This window comes from Hemicordylus capensis, chromosome 1 (assembly GCF_027244095.1).
Source record: "Hemicordylus capensis ecotype Gifberg chromosome 1, rHemCap1.1.pri, whole genome shotgun sequence".
NCBI classification, from domain to species: domain Eukaryota; kingdom Metazoa; phylum Chordata; class Lepidosauria; order Squamata; family Cordylidae; genus Hemicordylus; species Hemicordylus capensis.
In genome coordinates, this window is record NC_069657.1 from 332,261,385 (window position 1) to 332,276,489 (window position 15,105).

At 42.7% G+C, this 15,105-nt stretch overlaps 1 protein-coding gene across 1 annotated transcript in view; it reads left to right on the forward strand.

Moving 5' to 3' along the window:
• FIG4 (FIG4 phosphoinositide 5-phosphatase) overlaps positions 1–15,105 on the forward strand; it is a 143,593-nt gene that overhangs the window by 37,725 nt on the left and 90,763 nt on the right. Inside the window, exons 4-7 of the mRNA XM_053299812.1 lie at positions 324–480; positions 3,353–3,403; positions 10,556–10,704; positions 12,515–12,643. Coding sequence (XP_053155787.1) covers positions 324–480; positions 3,353–3,403; positions 10,556–10,704; positions 12,515–12,643 — 486 coding nt within the window. The remainder of the gene's footprint in view (positions 1–323; positions 481–3,352; positions 3,404–10,555; positions 10,705–12,514; positions 12,644–15,105) is intronic.

Consider the following 15,105-nt stretch of genomic DNA (forward strand, 5'->3'; position numbering starts at 1 on the left):
CATGCCTTTAGAATCCAATAAATAATTTTGTAAAGAAAAATGTCAGTGAGCATCTATTTTGCAAAGCACATTTTTAATTTAGGTTTATTAATTATTTAGTATACAATTTAAAAACAAATACGTGCTACTTTAACAAAATTCTGTAAAATACAGGAAATCCATTCATGAATGACAGTCTTTCCATCTCAAGCTTTCTAAACTGTTGGAAAGTATTATATAAGTAACTGAAACATTGGAAAGGGTTTGTACTTGGTTTTAGCCTTTTAGCATTGTATTGAATTGAAAGACGATAAAATTAATGAAGTAATTTATTTTTCCTATAGGTTTTGTCAGATTTTTAGAAGGTTACTACATTGTGCTAATTACAAAGAGAAGAAAGATGGCAGATATTGGAGGACATGCAGTATATAAAATAGAAGATACAACTATGATCTACATTCCGAATGACTCTGTACGAGTGACCCATCCTGATGAAGCAAGGTAAAGGGTCATTTTCATCACCTTTTTTTGTTTACATCAACCAAAAAATTGGCTATGTCATCAACTGCCAGAGACCAAAAGAGACTGCAAAACTGAGTAAGGGCTATTTCTGTGGGTTGGTGTTGTGTCAACATACAGCTCCTTCTGCCACTCTGCAAGTAAGACTCTAGATCCTGGAGGATGTTGTTAACTGCCAAGGGCCAGAAGACTCTGCTATGGGTACACTCAGTTATCCTTATTATAATTGCAGTGCCCATCCAAAAGAGTCAGAAGCCCAACCAAAAGCCCTTCTCCTATTCTTTTGCCCCAAAATCTCTGTGTCTCTGCTTTTAGCCATTTTGCTCATGCTGTTTAAGTGAAAAATCTGCTCCTGACCCTCCCTTCAGAAAAGGCCTTTCACACAGAACTTTACCTGTCTTATCACTGCAAAAAGCAGAGGCGTTCTTACCCCTGGACTTCAGGGCTGAAGTCTAGGGCCTCCATACCCCCTGGGGCCCCCCAAATTATCTTTAGTCTGTCCTGGATGGTGTGGTTTTGTGTCCTCAAGAACCTACATGTGGAAAAAATGATGCTTAACTTGCAGTGGGGTGGGTGGTCTCCAAAGGCCTTCAGGTCTAGGCTCCAAAATTACCTAGGTGCACTTCTGGCAAAAAGTATCACTTATGCCAGCTTCATACAGCCTCTTTTGTCTATTTTCTTGCAGCTAAGATGTCATGAATTTGGCTATCTCTGAGTTTCTCTCTAAGTAACTAAAGTACAGCAATTTCTGCAGCTCCAAAGATGAGAGATGGGTGTGTATGGGTGTGTGAGAGAGAGTGTAAGGATAGACAAGAGATGCAAAATAACCTTATTGATCTTTATTGACGATCATCTCTAATAGCTGAAGTTATAATATAGATTTGCATTGATTAGCATTATTATTACAGGAAAGGAAAGATTGTGCCAATGAGTCGGTGTCGACTCCTGGCAACCACATAGCCATGTGGTTTTATTGGGAGAATACAGGAGTGGTTTACCATTGCCTTCCTCCGCCCTTGCCGTTGTCACTGAAGTGAGCATCCGCCTCCAGCACCTTCCTGTATCGCTGCTGCCCGATATAGGTGCCTACAAATATATATTTACTAGGCACAGTCTGGGAAGCACACCAGCAGGGATTCAAATTAACAGCCTCTTGCTCCCTAGGCAAGTTGCTTCCCCACTGCACCACCCCAGCTGATATTGCAGAACCCAGCCCAAATGGCCTTTAAGTTTGGTACAGTATCTTGATCAGAGTTTCAAAAGCTTCTTCATCAACATTTCTGTGAGAACATCACAGCCACATTGTTCCCAGAGAAAGCTTCTCTGTCAGCATTCCTTCAGCATAAGCACCCTATTCTCAGAGACCAAAGTTCAGAGCTGCCGTGCAGAATCTCATGGTCTGTAAGCGGGCCTGGTATCCATCTTAGGTGAGGGTCTGACTGTCGCTGATACAATCTAAGCTGAGTCTACCTCATACACTACACTCCCCTGCAACTTTTATTCAGAGGCATCTTTCCTATGAGGCTGGAAGTGGCCTATAGCCATTGGTCTACTAGCCATTGATAGAACTGTCCTCCATTAATTTGACTAACCCTCCTTTAAAGCCATCCAAGCCAGTGGCCATCACCACGTCTTTTCTTTGCAAGACTGGCCCTGCATCATCACCTTGCATCATGGCAAGACTGGCCCTGAATTTCAGGATACCATTGAAAGAATTAAACTGGTATAACTTGCAGGCCACCAATTTTAAAAATAAAAGTGCTAACAGTTCAACAGAGCATGGCTGAATGTTTGAGAGGAAATGTTAATCTGAGTTATGTTTACATTGCACATTATTTTATACATCAAAGCATCATCTCTTAGCATCATTTCTGCTATTTCTGGATTGGGAAGTAGACAGGACACTTCTATAATAGATATTCATCTTATGGGCAACTTCTTCTGTTGTGACGTTACAATATGCTGTCACATGTTTCTTAAAAGTGGGGAAATTCTAACTATTATGGTATGTTGCATCTCTCTTTTTGGGTTTTGATCTTGGCTGTTGGTCCTGGCTGTCATCTACTCAGAGCCTGAATACCTTTAGGGTAGGAGATCAGTTTGTGTAACAAAATACACTTTAATTTGATGGACAAAGAGTAGAATACAGAATTTGGCCATTCCCGCTGTAGGCAACTCAGGGGCAGATGACTGCAATACACACTTAAATGTCATTGTTGGGAATGATAAAGAGGTGGTACTTTGCTTCAGCAATAATTCTGTGTACTCATCTCCAAAATATATTAGCCATGTACTTTAGAGCCAGTGTGGTGTAGTGGTTAGAGTGCTGGACTAGGACCGGGGAGACCCGAGTTCAAATCCCCATTCAGCCATAATACTAGCTGGGTGACTCTGGGCCAGTCACTTCTCTCTCAGCCTAGCCTACTTCACAGGGTTGTTGTGAAAGAGAAACTTAAGTATGTAGTACATCGCTCTGGGCTCTTTGGAGGAAGAGCGGGATATAAATGTAATAATAATAATAATAATGCTGGTGCTTTTGCCATTAGCAAAAGTGTTAGTATCTGCTGCTTTTTCAAGGCCTTTTATTACTAGGGTGTATATGTCTATGTCAAAGGGTTGAGAATGTAAAAGGTATATCGTAATCTGCCATTTTAGGAGATAATTTTTAAGCTCATAAACCAATATAAATAAATAAGAATTTCAACAAGATGAGAACATCAATCAGACAAAAGCTTCAACATGTGTCTGTTGTAGCAACAGCATATTTCATTGTTGTTGGAGGGCCCAGGTGCTAGGGACAAGGAAACATTTTATGTAAGAATACTGCCTTACTAACCAGTGTTTCCTTGTTTAGATATCATCGAATTTTTCAAAATGTGGACCTGTCTAGTAACTTTTATTTCAGGTATGTGTTTAATTCCAAATGTAGTTCATTAAGATGTTGCCATTGGTTTTTAGTCAATGAAGGATACACAAATGTTACATTTCCTCTCCATTATTTCTTCCAAGAGTTCAAACTAGTATTCATAGATCTCAAAGTCACAATGTCAAGTTTAGGTTTAAGTGTTTCCTTTAGATCAGGAAAGGAAGGAAACAAATATTTTAATAATGACCTGCTAAAATATATCTATTTGTTATTAACTACATTGGTTGCAAGGTTGTTCCTAAATTTCAGAATTTATTGTGTTGTCAACTAATCTTTGACGTGATCCATGTTCCCTCACAACCTGGGTTCTGTGCCTGTGCAGTAGCACACCATGGAAGAATTCCAAGCTCTTTGAGGCTCTCTTTGGCTCTGCTGAATTGTGCCTGTGACTGTTATTTGTGGCAGAAGGGTGTCATTCTCAACCACCATGCTGCTCGGATCGGGAAGGGTTTGCTCTGCTCTCCTCGTTCCTTTGCTTTTTGCTTTTTGCTTTTTTGGGCTTGACTTTGGACTGTGTTTTTGACTATTCTTCTGCTAATCCCTTCAGCTTGTTCCTCTAGTGATTTTTGGCTTGACTTGGACTGTTTTTCTGTTCACTGTTCTGCCTCACATTCTGGGCTCACCTGGAAATCCTTCAAATAGAAGCTTGTCTTGATGGTCTCTTTGGCTTTGAAATCGGTCTGTTTTTTTGTTTGTCTCATCCCCCTTGTCTCATCCCTATCGCTCTAATGGACACTCAAATAACATTTTAAAAGTGTACCTCCTGCGAGTGTACTTTATCCTTGTTGAAAAACACAAAGAGTGTTTGATTTGTTTGGGCAAAGAGCACAACAATGAGGCCTGTCAAATCTGTCTGGTCTTCTCTCACCAAACTAAAAAGAGTCAAGAGCTTAGTCTTTGGGCTGCTCTTTACAAGACCACACTTCGACGTTCGAGGCCGAACTACCCAGGACCATCAATACTGACACTGATCAGCCTACGCTCTTTGCAATTGAAAGTGTCATCTTCTTCCATAAGTCACCTTTCAGGCACTAGACCATCATCAGCTCCGGTGTCCTCTTCGCCACCTTCTGCCCTTAAGGCTCTTCACAAGGACCATGAGGAAACTGCTTTCAAGAAGCCCCTACTAACTTGGCAAAGAGGCACCTTTTATTATTTATTTATTTATTATTTATTTGTTCGATTTTTAGACCACCCTTACAAAATAGTTCAGGGCGGTTCACAAACATCAAAGACCCTTTAAAACAATTTAAGAGCACTGGAAGGCCAGGCCGAACAGGTAGGTCTTTAGGGCTCTCCTAAATTCCGATAAAGAATTCAAATTACGGATGTCTGCAGGGAGCGCATTCCACAGTCCAGAAGCAGCTGCAGAGAAGGCCTGCCTCTGGGTCTCCACCAGACGAGCTGGTGGCAACTGGAGCTGGACCTCCTCAGATGATCTTAGCGTGCGGTGGGGATCAGACCGAAGAAGGCGCTCTCTAAGGTAACCTGGACCTAAGTCGTTCAGGGCTTTAAAGGTAATAACCAGCACTTTGTATTTTGCTCGGAAACATATCGGCAGCCAGTGCAGCTGTTTCACAACAGTCATAATATGGTCTGTCCGGGTTGCCCCGGAGACCAGCCTTGCTGCTGCATTTTGAACTAACTGAAGTTTCCGAACTAAGTACAAAGGCAGCCCCACGTTGAGCGGCAGCTTTTAACGTGGCGATTCTCTTTATTTAGCAGGGGGAGAGTAACTGGACCTATCCATCCCCAGCACAGTACCTCCAGTGATTGTTGCTGGTGTCTGTCATATGCTTCCTTTTAGATTGTGAGTCCTCAGGGGACAGGGGTCCATCTTATTTATTTATTATTTCTCTGTGTAAACCGCCCTGAGCCATTTTTGGAAGGGCGATATAGAAATCATATTATTATTATTATTATTATTATTATTATTATTATTAATAATAATAAGCCTATGGCAGTTGATGCCGATGTGCAGCATCAACACCATAAAAAACCTAAGCGTGGGTTTCAGGGATCACCGAGCCCTAAGCATTGCAAGACTTTTGTCTACTTTGACAACGTCGGCGAGACCTAAACCGTCCACTTGTAGACATCTTTGACTTCACCTCACACCCCTTCGCCATCATCTGCCCAGGTTTCCTTGCCCTCTTGGTTACTCATGTCAATGTCAAGATTTTCACCTTCATCCATGTTGACTTTGTCCATCTATTCAGGTGTCTCTGACCCTGTATATAGGATTGACTTCAGCATCAACATTTACCCCATGTCTTCCCAAGTCCACTATCATTGTGCCGCCTTTTTTGACATTGACTTCTACTCTGTTTCTTCCCAAGTCCTTGGTCGTCACCTCTTCTTCTTCAACATCCACTACTACATCTTATCTTAAACCCTCAGTTATCGCTTCTTCTTTATCAATGTTGATGGCAGCATGATCTACTCCTGCTAAGTCCTTTGAGCATGGTGACCTTTCTGAAGGGGAGTACAAGTCTTCCTCCGAAGGAGATTCGGTCTAAACAAAAAACCCTTCTGATCCGTTCCCTGATGAGACTGTTACCAATCCTTCTTAAAGTTCACCAATAGAGGAGACTTACTCGTACCATGTCCAAGTTGCTGAAATGGCTAAAGCTTTGGAACTGGAGTTAAAGACACCAACGCCAGAGGTTAAAGACCTGGTTTATTATTCCATCATGTCCACTTTGGCCACACAGTCTGCTGCCTTGCCAGTGTTGCTTGTCTAATTCAGCAAAGATCTGTTGGGGTGCACATGCTGCATCTACATCTACTTACTTGAGAGCCTCTATCATATCCAGGAGGACTATTGCCCCCTTTTTAAACATCCGCCTCCTAACTCAGTGGTGGTGGACTGTGCTCTTAGTGGCAAATTGGGAAAACTCATTCTGCCCCAGTCAGATTCAAAAGCTGCCCCACATTTATGGGGGAAATACACCCACTCAACTCCTACCTTAGCAGAAGAGGTACATTCCCTGCTGGAGAAGGGTGCAATAGAGCCTATTCCCCTATAAGACCAGGTGGCGGGCTTCTATTCAAGGTATTTCCAGGTGCCAAAATGAGATGGAGGCCTTCCAGCCCATTATGGACCTTTGCAGCCTGAACAAACATGTAAAAACCAGGAAGTTCAGGATGTTATCCTTGCACACTATCCTCCCCCTTGCTCATGGAGGACAATTGGTTTGTGACTCTAGATTTGAAAGACGCGTATTTCCATGCGGGGATACATCCTGCCCACATAAAATACATGTGTTTCACACTAGGACAACAAGCCTACCAGTATCGGGGCCTTCCCTTTGAACTCTCCATGGCCCCTTGTGTATTCACCAAGTGCGACAGTGCCATCATTGCACAACTCTGAACTCAAGGGGTCTCCATTTACCCTTTTCTTAGATTATTGGCTTCTCATGTCATATGACAGGGAAACTCTTGTCTGTTTCATTCAGTTTACACTGAGTCTCCTAGCAGACCTAGGCATGTCAGTGAATATGAAGAAGTCGGTGTTAACGCCTCACAGGCACATATGGTTCATTGGGGCAATTCTGGTCTCCACTACAAGGTGTGCTTATCCTCCCAAACAGAAAAAACTTCTGATCAAACTTGATTTCTAATTTTCTCTCAATCTAAAGCAGAGCACATGGTCAGTTCAAAAGCTGCTAGGCCTCATAGCCTCTTGCATTGCAACTGTGCCTTACGTGAGGCTTCACATGCGCAGGCTCCATAATCGGTTTCTGTCAGTGTTCAGATCAAACTCTGACAGCCAAAACATGTGGCTGGTTCTTCCATCCTCCATCCTTAAACCTCTGCTTTGGTAGACAAAAATGGACACTCTGTCGACAGGCATGCCCTTTTGAGATGCCATGGCTCTCAGTGACTCTAACCGCAGATACTTCCTTGACAGGTTGAGGAGCACATTGCTGGGGCCTTCACACTCATGGACCCCTCAAGAACAATCTCTACAAATCAATCTCCTTGAACTCCTTGCTGTTTTTCAAGCACGGAAGTCCTTTCTGCCTCTGCTCTGGGGGCAGATGCTCCAAGTACTCTTGGACAACATGGCTGCCATAGCTTAACTGAACTGTTGGGGTGGGATGGTTTCCAGGTCCCTGTGCAGTGTGGCTCTACAGCTTTGGGATTGGAGCGTTGCCCACCATGTGTACCCAGTTGCCCTTCATATCAAGGGCATGGACAACGTTCTGGCAGACTCCCTCGGCAAGGAATCAGGCTTGACCCATCAGCAGGAGCATGAGAAGCTCAACTCAGCCCTGCTGAAGGTCAACCCAGCCCTGCAGGAGTGGGTTTAAACTCAGTGGGGGATGCCTTTCAGATGCTGTGGACAGAGCATCTCTTTTACCTTTCCTCCTTCTCACCACATGGTGGCCGTGGCAACTGTGGATTTCAATCATCTTCAGGCTGTTGCAAGGTATCTGCCAACGCCTCCCACTTCATCAGAACCTTTGGTTTTAGAACGGAGGTCATGTCCCCCATCCTGATCTCCGTCTGTTAAATCTGGCTGTCTGGAGGTTCGATTATTAGATGCAGTCCTACTGAATGAGCAAAAAGAAACTACACACAGAAGCTACATGTGTAAATGGAAGCATTTCTCTGCCCATGCTGAAGCTATAGGCTTTGATCTTTTCACTGCTACTATCCGACAAATTCTTCTCTACCTAATGGGCCTCAAGTGTTCTGGTATCTCCAACACCTCTCTCAAGGTACATCTGGCAGCTCTTTCTGCAAGATACCATGGCTGGGATGTATGGTCAGATATCATATTGCCTGCCTTCTTCCAGAACCCTTCCTCCTTACTGGAGAAGTCGATGCAGAGCCCTGCTCTACTAACTGAACCATACAAAACCCTTCCATAGGTTCAAGAAATTTCATACAAAGGGGAAAACAAGGGGCACCCTATTTCTCACCAACAACTTTCCCATTAGCTTGTCAAACTCATTTTCATGTGTTACTGCCAACAGGTGATTCAGCCCCCTTCAACAATCAGGGCTCACTCGATTCGGGCCATGGCCACGTCAGCGACTCACATGTCTGGAATCCGTATGAAGGACATCTGCAAGGCAGCCACATGGTCTTTGCACTTAACTTTTGTAAAGCACTGCGCTATGGGCATCTGCTCAGTGGCAAAGATCAACTATGGTTAGGCAGTCCTCAAGAAAGTAATCTGAACAGAATCCTGGCTTCCATCTCCATTTTGGTGAGCTAGCTCATTGCTCAGGTTGTGAGGGAACATGGATCACCTCAAAGATAAGCAGGTTCCTTACCTGTAACAGGTGGTCTTTCTGATGATCCGTGTACACTCACAACTGCCACCTGGCCTCCCCACTACTAGTATTCCGCCATAGCTGTACTGATTTGCCTGACTTACCTGCCTTTTTCTACGGATATTCCTCTTCTCTCATTGCAGTAGCATATCAGGAACTGAAGAGAATGGTGCTCTCCCGCCAAAAATAACAGCCTCGCACGTGTGCGATTCGGCAGAGCTGAAGAGCGTCTCAAAGAGCTTGGAATTCTTCAATGGCGGGCTACTGCACAGGTACAGAACCCAGGTTGTGAGTGAACATGGATCGCCAGAAAGATTGCGTGTTACAGGTAAGCAACTTGTTTTTACTCATTCCATACCTATAGAAAAAAGTGTGGGTGCTGCAGTTATAATTTTCCTTTTTAAAAGAGTACTTTAAAGTTAGCTGAAAACTGCAATCTTGGAGAGCGACTAAAAACACACCCTGATCGGCTGATGCAGTTATGACATCACAACTGTGCTCATTTGTAGGACAAACTTGCTGCAGCAGGTTTTTACTCTCTCGTCTTCTTCAGACTTTGCTGCCAAAATCCTTTTGGGCTATTAGGGTGAGCAAACTGCTGTCTTTTTAGAGTGGGGTAGAAAAGGTGGGGGCTGCTTCTTCTAGCTACAGTTACTTTTCACTGATCAATCTGCAGATTCTTTTGCAAGCTGCTAAAATCTTGCCTTGATACTACAGGCCTTTGGTGTATGAGGTTGCTGCTCTGATTTGTGTGGCATATCAAGGGATACTAAGGAACTCCCTCTTACTCCACCACCATCCTGGGAGAGGGGGTGGAGTAGTGGTGCAGGGAACAGCATCTCTGCAAAAGCATGATTTCTAGGACAGACTGAAAGGCCATGGAAGCTGTGTTTCATGAGTCTCACACATTTTCCTAAAGGGAAAAGCTCCTGAACTGGGAGGCCCAAGAAGATTAAGATAGGCACAGAGCAGGAGGGGGCTGTCTAGGATGTGTGGGGAAGTTATGGCACTTCGCCTGGAGGCTCAAAAAATATCAGACACACCTGTGGCATTAATTGAATTTATGTAGGGATTCCCTACCCCTGCCAAGAAAGATTCCCTCTGCCCTAGTGTCACTGCTCTTTAATCCTGAGTGTATGGGAGAGGGCACCCTGTAGTTAACGATGATGAAAGAAACACACTCTGCAGGTATTGGTGGTGATAAAGGCAGTCTGAACTCTAACAAGTCATGGCATTGTGTATACCTAATGTCATAAAGGGGGTTGTGGGCGAGCAGTTTATCGGAATAGAGAGGAATTTCTCAGTAAGCTCTTAATATCTTGTACAGTACAAAGATATGTCATTGAAAGTAAAGGCTCACCAAAACCAGCATGTCTCTTTTAACACTCAGTATTTTTGAATTACTGCTGCAGAGTTGGGTTAATCATTAAAAAAAATTTCAGGAATGTTGGATTATTTATTTCATGTATATCTCATCCTTCATCCAAGGAGTGCAAGGTGGCATACATGGGGTTATCCCCATAAGGAGGTTGGGCTAAGATCAAGGTTATTCAGGTTGTGTTATGACTGAGCAATAGTTCCAAGTCTTGTCCACTATATCATGCTGGTTCTCTCTATACCACACTGGGTTAGCATTCTACTTCCTAGCCAAATCTAAAATCAGGCTGCTTTCTGGTATTGTGGCTTCTAAGCTGGCCTCTTACAAGGTACAGGGGCAAGCTTAGAACCTGCAAAACCACAAAGCAGCCTGATCCACACTTTGGAAACCACATATTTAAAGTGACCATTCCATTGAAGTGTATCTCTAGTTCTATTACTTATATTTTCATCTTGATCCCAGCTACAGCTATGATCTGTCCCACTCTCTTCAGTATAATCTTACTGTTCTGAGGATGCCTCTTGAAATGCTTAAGACAGAAACAACTCGAACTCGGCAGGAGAGCTTTGATATTTTTGAAGATGAGGGACTTGCAGCGCAGGGTAGAAGTGGTGAGTATGGTTTAAAAGAAATAACCTTGCATGTAGCTGAGTGCAATTTTAAATAGAAATCGTGATGAGTATGTCTTAAATAGAAATAAGTAACTTTCCATATGTTGCGGGGAAACCCTCTGGAACCTTGCCCTCCTGTTTAATTCAGTCCCTTGCGTTCATCCTTCCATCAAGATTTGACAGAGAATGGGCGTCTTACTGAACCAAAGAGGATTAGGCAAGCTTCCTGCAATAGAACTCGTTGCCTGACAGAATTGAGTCAAATTCAACGAGGTGGTGTGTGCTCAAAAAAACTTCTTATTCATGATCATGAAGACAGAATATAGTCATACAAAAAGTCTGATAAGCACTGTGTGCCCAACATACGCAGTTGCCGGTTATATAGATTTAAAAAGCAAGTAAATCCTACAATACATGTCTTTGTGAATAAACAGATGTTTTCATGAGGTCCAACTAGCCTTGGACATGAGCTACTGTTTGGCCTATCTGCCCTCCCTACTCCTTATCAGTCTACTGAGTGGGGAATTTGTCTCAGGACCTTGGCTACATACATCATCTCCTGTCAGGCTCTGGTATTTGTTCCTTGAAAAAACTTGTTCAGGCCTACTGGCCCTACGCTCTGTTAGGAGCCTGAACCAAACTTTTATACACTTATTTGTAGGCCTGGATTAAACAATTCTACATCACATATATTTGGAATTATTTCAGTTGCAGAAACATCTAGCTTTTTGTAGATCAATACAGTGTTGTAACAGCCCCAAGTTAATAAAAGATTACATAAAGTGCCAATTACATCTGGGTATAGCATGAGGTTAGGTTTTTGTTGTTGCTGTTGAGCAAAACAGTTGCTATAAATGATGAATCACTTATTTTGGTAACTTAAATTGTACCTCAAGAGGATAATTGGACATGCTGACATCTTTTTGGTGCCTGATTATTCAAGTAATATGTAGACTCAATAGATTTGAATTAATACATGAAAATTTTGTAGCTTATAAATAGTGCTAATAGATACTGCTGTTTGTTCAGCAGTAGCAAATATTAATTGGGGAAATGTAGAGCTTCTATATTTTGTTAAAGTTGTTGTGACTGGGAACAGTCATGAATTTTAAGCCAAAGCCTTCGTTTCTTTCCTTTTTGGATTAAGCATGTAAAATGATTAAAACTATTATTAGTATCTCCTCCCACCCCCCACCCCCTGATTATCTCTCTTTCCCCACAAGATACTCAAGTAAATGTATGACTATTCTGTTAGTCATATTAGGCATCCCATCATCATGTGATCAGTCATGAGTTAGAAGCAATCCTCCTGTATAATGTCCAGGAATCTTGTAGGACCATGCATAGTAACTACATTAAGTCTCACTTAACCTCTGCAATCTGTCGAACTCCCATCATTCTGGGAGTTTAACTTCCCTTCCAACTTTGTTTGAAGGAACCTTGGTACAAAGGGACTTTCTTAAAGGCCACTGAGTTCTAGGAAATTGAAATCTTTCCTTCCTCCAAGGAGCGTACACATGCCATCATCAGTATAATGTAGGAACCCTAAGAAGGAACTGTACTGGATCAAATCACAGATCCATTTAGTCAAACATCCTGTTTCCAGCATTGGCCAGACTCTGGTATCAGGTCTATCTGTCCCTATCCAGTGATGGTGATGCATATTGTAGGTTGATATAGGAAAATAAATCATCCCTTAAGTTAGTGCTTTGTTATGGGACATAAATAGTCTAATTAAGGTCTCTAAAAACCAAATTGAAAATACATTGTATTGTTAATGTTTCATTTCTCATTTGCAATAATTTTTCAGGTGTATTTGGAGTTTGCAGTGAACCTTATAGAAAATATGTGTGGAACGGCAAACTGCTGGATATAATCAAAACTTCTGTTCATCGAGATTGGCTCTTGTACATTATTCATGGATTTTGTGGGCAGTCGAGTATCCTTTTATTGTTAAATGTGAATATTAGTTACGGTAACTAAATTGCTGTTTAAAGAAAAATAAACATTAATATGCAGTACATGGGTGTGCCAGTTTTACTGATTCACAAATTAACTAGCTGGATTTTAAGCATCTCTTGAATTTAAAAGCTTGGAAGCGAGGACATGAGCTTTTATTTCATACTCTGCATCAGTGGGGGGGTTTTTTGGTGACAGTATGCACCGGTACACAGTACCGGCACCTACCGATACCCTGTCCCACCTAAGCTTGCAGCGGCAGCTGCAGCAGTTCTGAGCGGGGAGTGAGTTACCTAGCACAGTCTCAGGTGATTTTGAAGCTTAGCCATGCCCTCAAGCTCTGAAAACATCCATGTTCATGCTTGGGAACTGACTCCCTGCCTGGGGAATTGCAGCAAGAGGGAGGGTTTTGTCATGTCACAGTTTTACAGAAGTTGTAGCCCTTATAAAACAGTCTGTCCAAAATAGTACTCTGTTTTCCCCCTCACTCAGTATTACTGTTACAAATATTTATACACTTCTTTAAATGTGGTTTTACATAGTATAAGAAATAAAATGGTCCCCTTCCCCTAAAGCAGAGTTTCCCAATCTGTGGTACTCCAGATGCTGCTGAACTTCAACTCCCATCATCCCCAGCTACAATTTATTGTGGGCTCACAATCTAAAAAGAAACAAGATAGACACTAGCAACAGCCACTGAAGGAACTCTGGGCTGGGGTTGGGTAGGGACAGTTGTTGTTGTTATATTACATTTATATACCACCCAACTCACGACGACTCTGGGCAGTGTACAAACCTTAACAAGATTTTTAACAAACTCACAGTAAGGACATAATAAAATCACAATACAGTCACAATAAAATCACAATAAAAATGAAACAATATATTTAACAATCTTGAAAAGCTAAGCCATTTCAAGGAAAAAACTTTAAACAAACAACAATATATTGAGGATAGATCCAGAGGCCCAACATCCCACCCTAGCCTTCAGTCCCACCCCCAAAGCCTGGCCGCAGTCAGTGGCTGTGCCACTGCCCCAGCCCTGGCTTTATAGCTGGGCCAGCCACATCCCCACTACTCTCACCAGCAGCACCCAGCTAGCCACGATGACCCACTCAGCCAGGGAAAGGAGCAGCCTGCAGGCTTCAGGTAGGAAGAAGGTAGCAAGGCCTAAGAGGCTCAGCTTCTGCAGTCCCAGAAGGATAATTCCTGTCCAAGTCTCTCGGGCCACGCAGCAAGCAGGAGCGAGGCAGATGTTCAGACTCCTCCAGCAGTTGCTCTCTCCCTGCTAAATATACGAGTTGCCCCTTTTAAAAGGTGCCTCTTTGCTCCATTAGCAGGGTAATATGGGTTCTTATGAGTGGTATGGCCATGCATTGAAGTGATCCAGCCTTTAACTGCTGCAGGGCCTTGAATGAGTATTTAAAAGGTGGTTAAGATAGTGAACTGGCATATAGAGGGCCATGTTCAGAAGTGAGTCTGGTTTCTCTGAAATTTTAACTAGGGACAATTCAGAGAATTTTTTGTGTTTCTACCTTTGCTACTGAATAAAACATATTTTTTAAAATCAAGCACATGTGTTTCTGAGCCTTAGAGTAACACAAAACTGCTCCTGTGGAAAGTCTTGGATCAAATCAATTCAAAATAGTGTAGTGTAGTGGTTAGAGTGCTGGACTAGGACCGGGGAGACCCGAGTTCAAATCCCCATTCAGCCATGATACTTGCTGGGTGACTCTGGGCCAGTCACTTCTCTCTCAGCCTAACCTACTTCACAGGGTTGTTGTGAAAGAGAAACTCAAGTATGTAGTACACCGCTCTGGGCTCCTTGGAGGAAGAGCGGGATATAAATGTAATAATAATAATAATAATAATAATAATAAATATGCATTTAGTTTCAAGTTGCGTTCCTTCCTGAACATTAATTTAGTCTAAGGTCCTATTTTTCACATTCTGCCCATTATGTGCACATTTTATGTAAAATTCTGCGTGTGTTTGTGCTCTCTCTCTCAGATGAATCTTTTGTGTGCTTGAAGCACTTCCTTGTATGAACATGGACAGATCACTGTTGTTATCCTCACAATAATTGGAGGGCTCTACATTGGATAGACTGTCAAATCCATGCCTCAATTATTTCTAGTTAGGCTGTTTAATTGTCGGTAAATAGAGTTTGCATCCATTCCTCAATCTAAGCGCAGAAGCTTTCCAGACATGCACACACAAAATCTGTGTAAGAGCCTTACAAGGGCAGAACAAAAGCTCCATCCTCACAATTAGCCATTAAACACGACCCTTGGGGACATATTCCTGACAGAGGAAAGGACTTTTGCAAGGAGATGAGAGAAGCGCAAATTGCATCCCCATCCCACTCTGCCCACTCAGCACTGTGAGCCAACCCTCATTTGCACCTGACTCTTTGTGAGGACAGAGCTGGCTCCTTGTGAC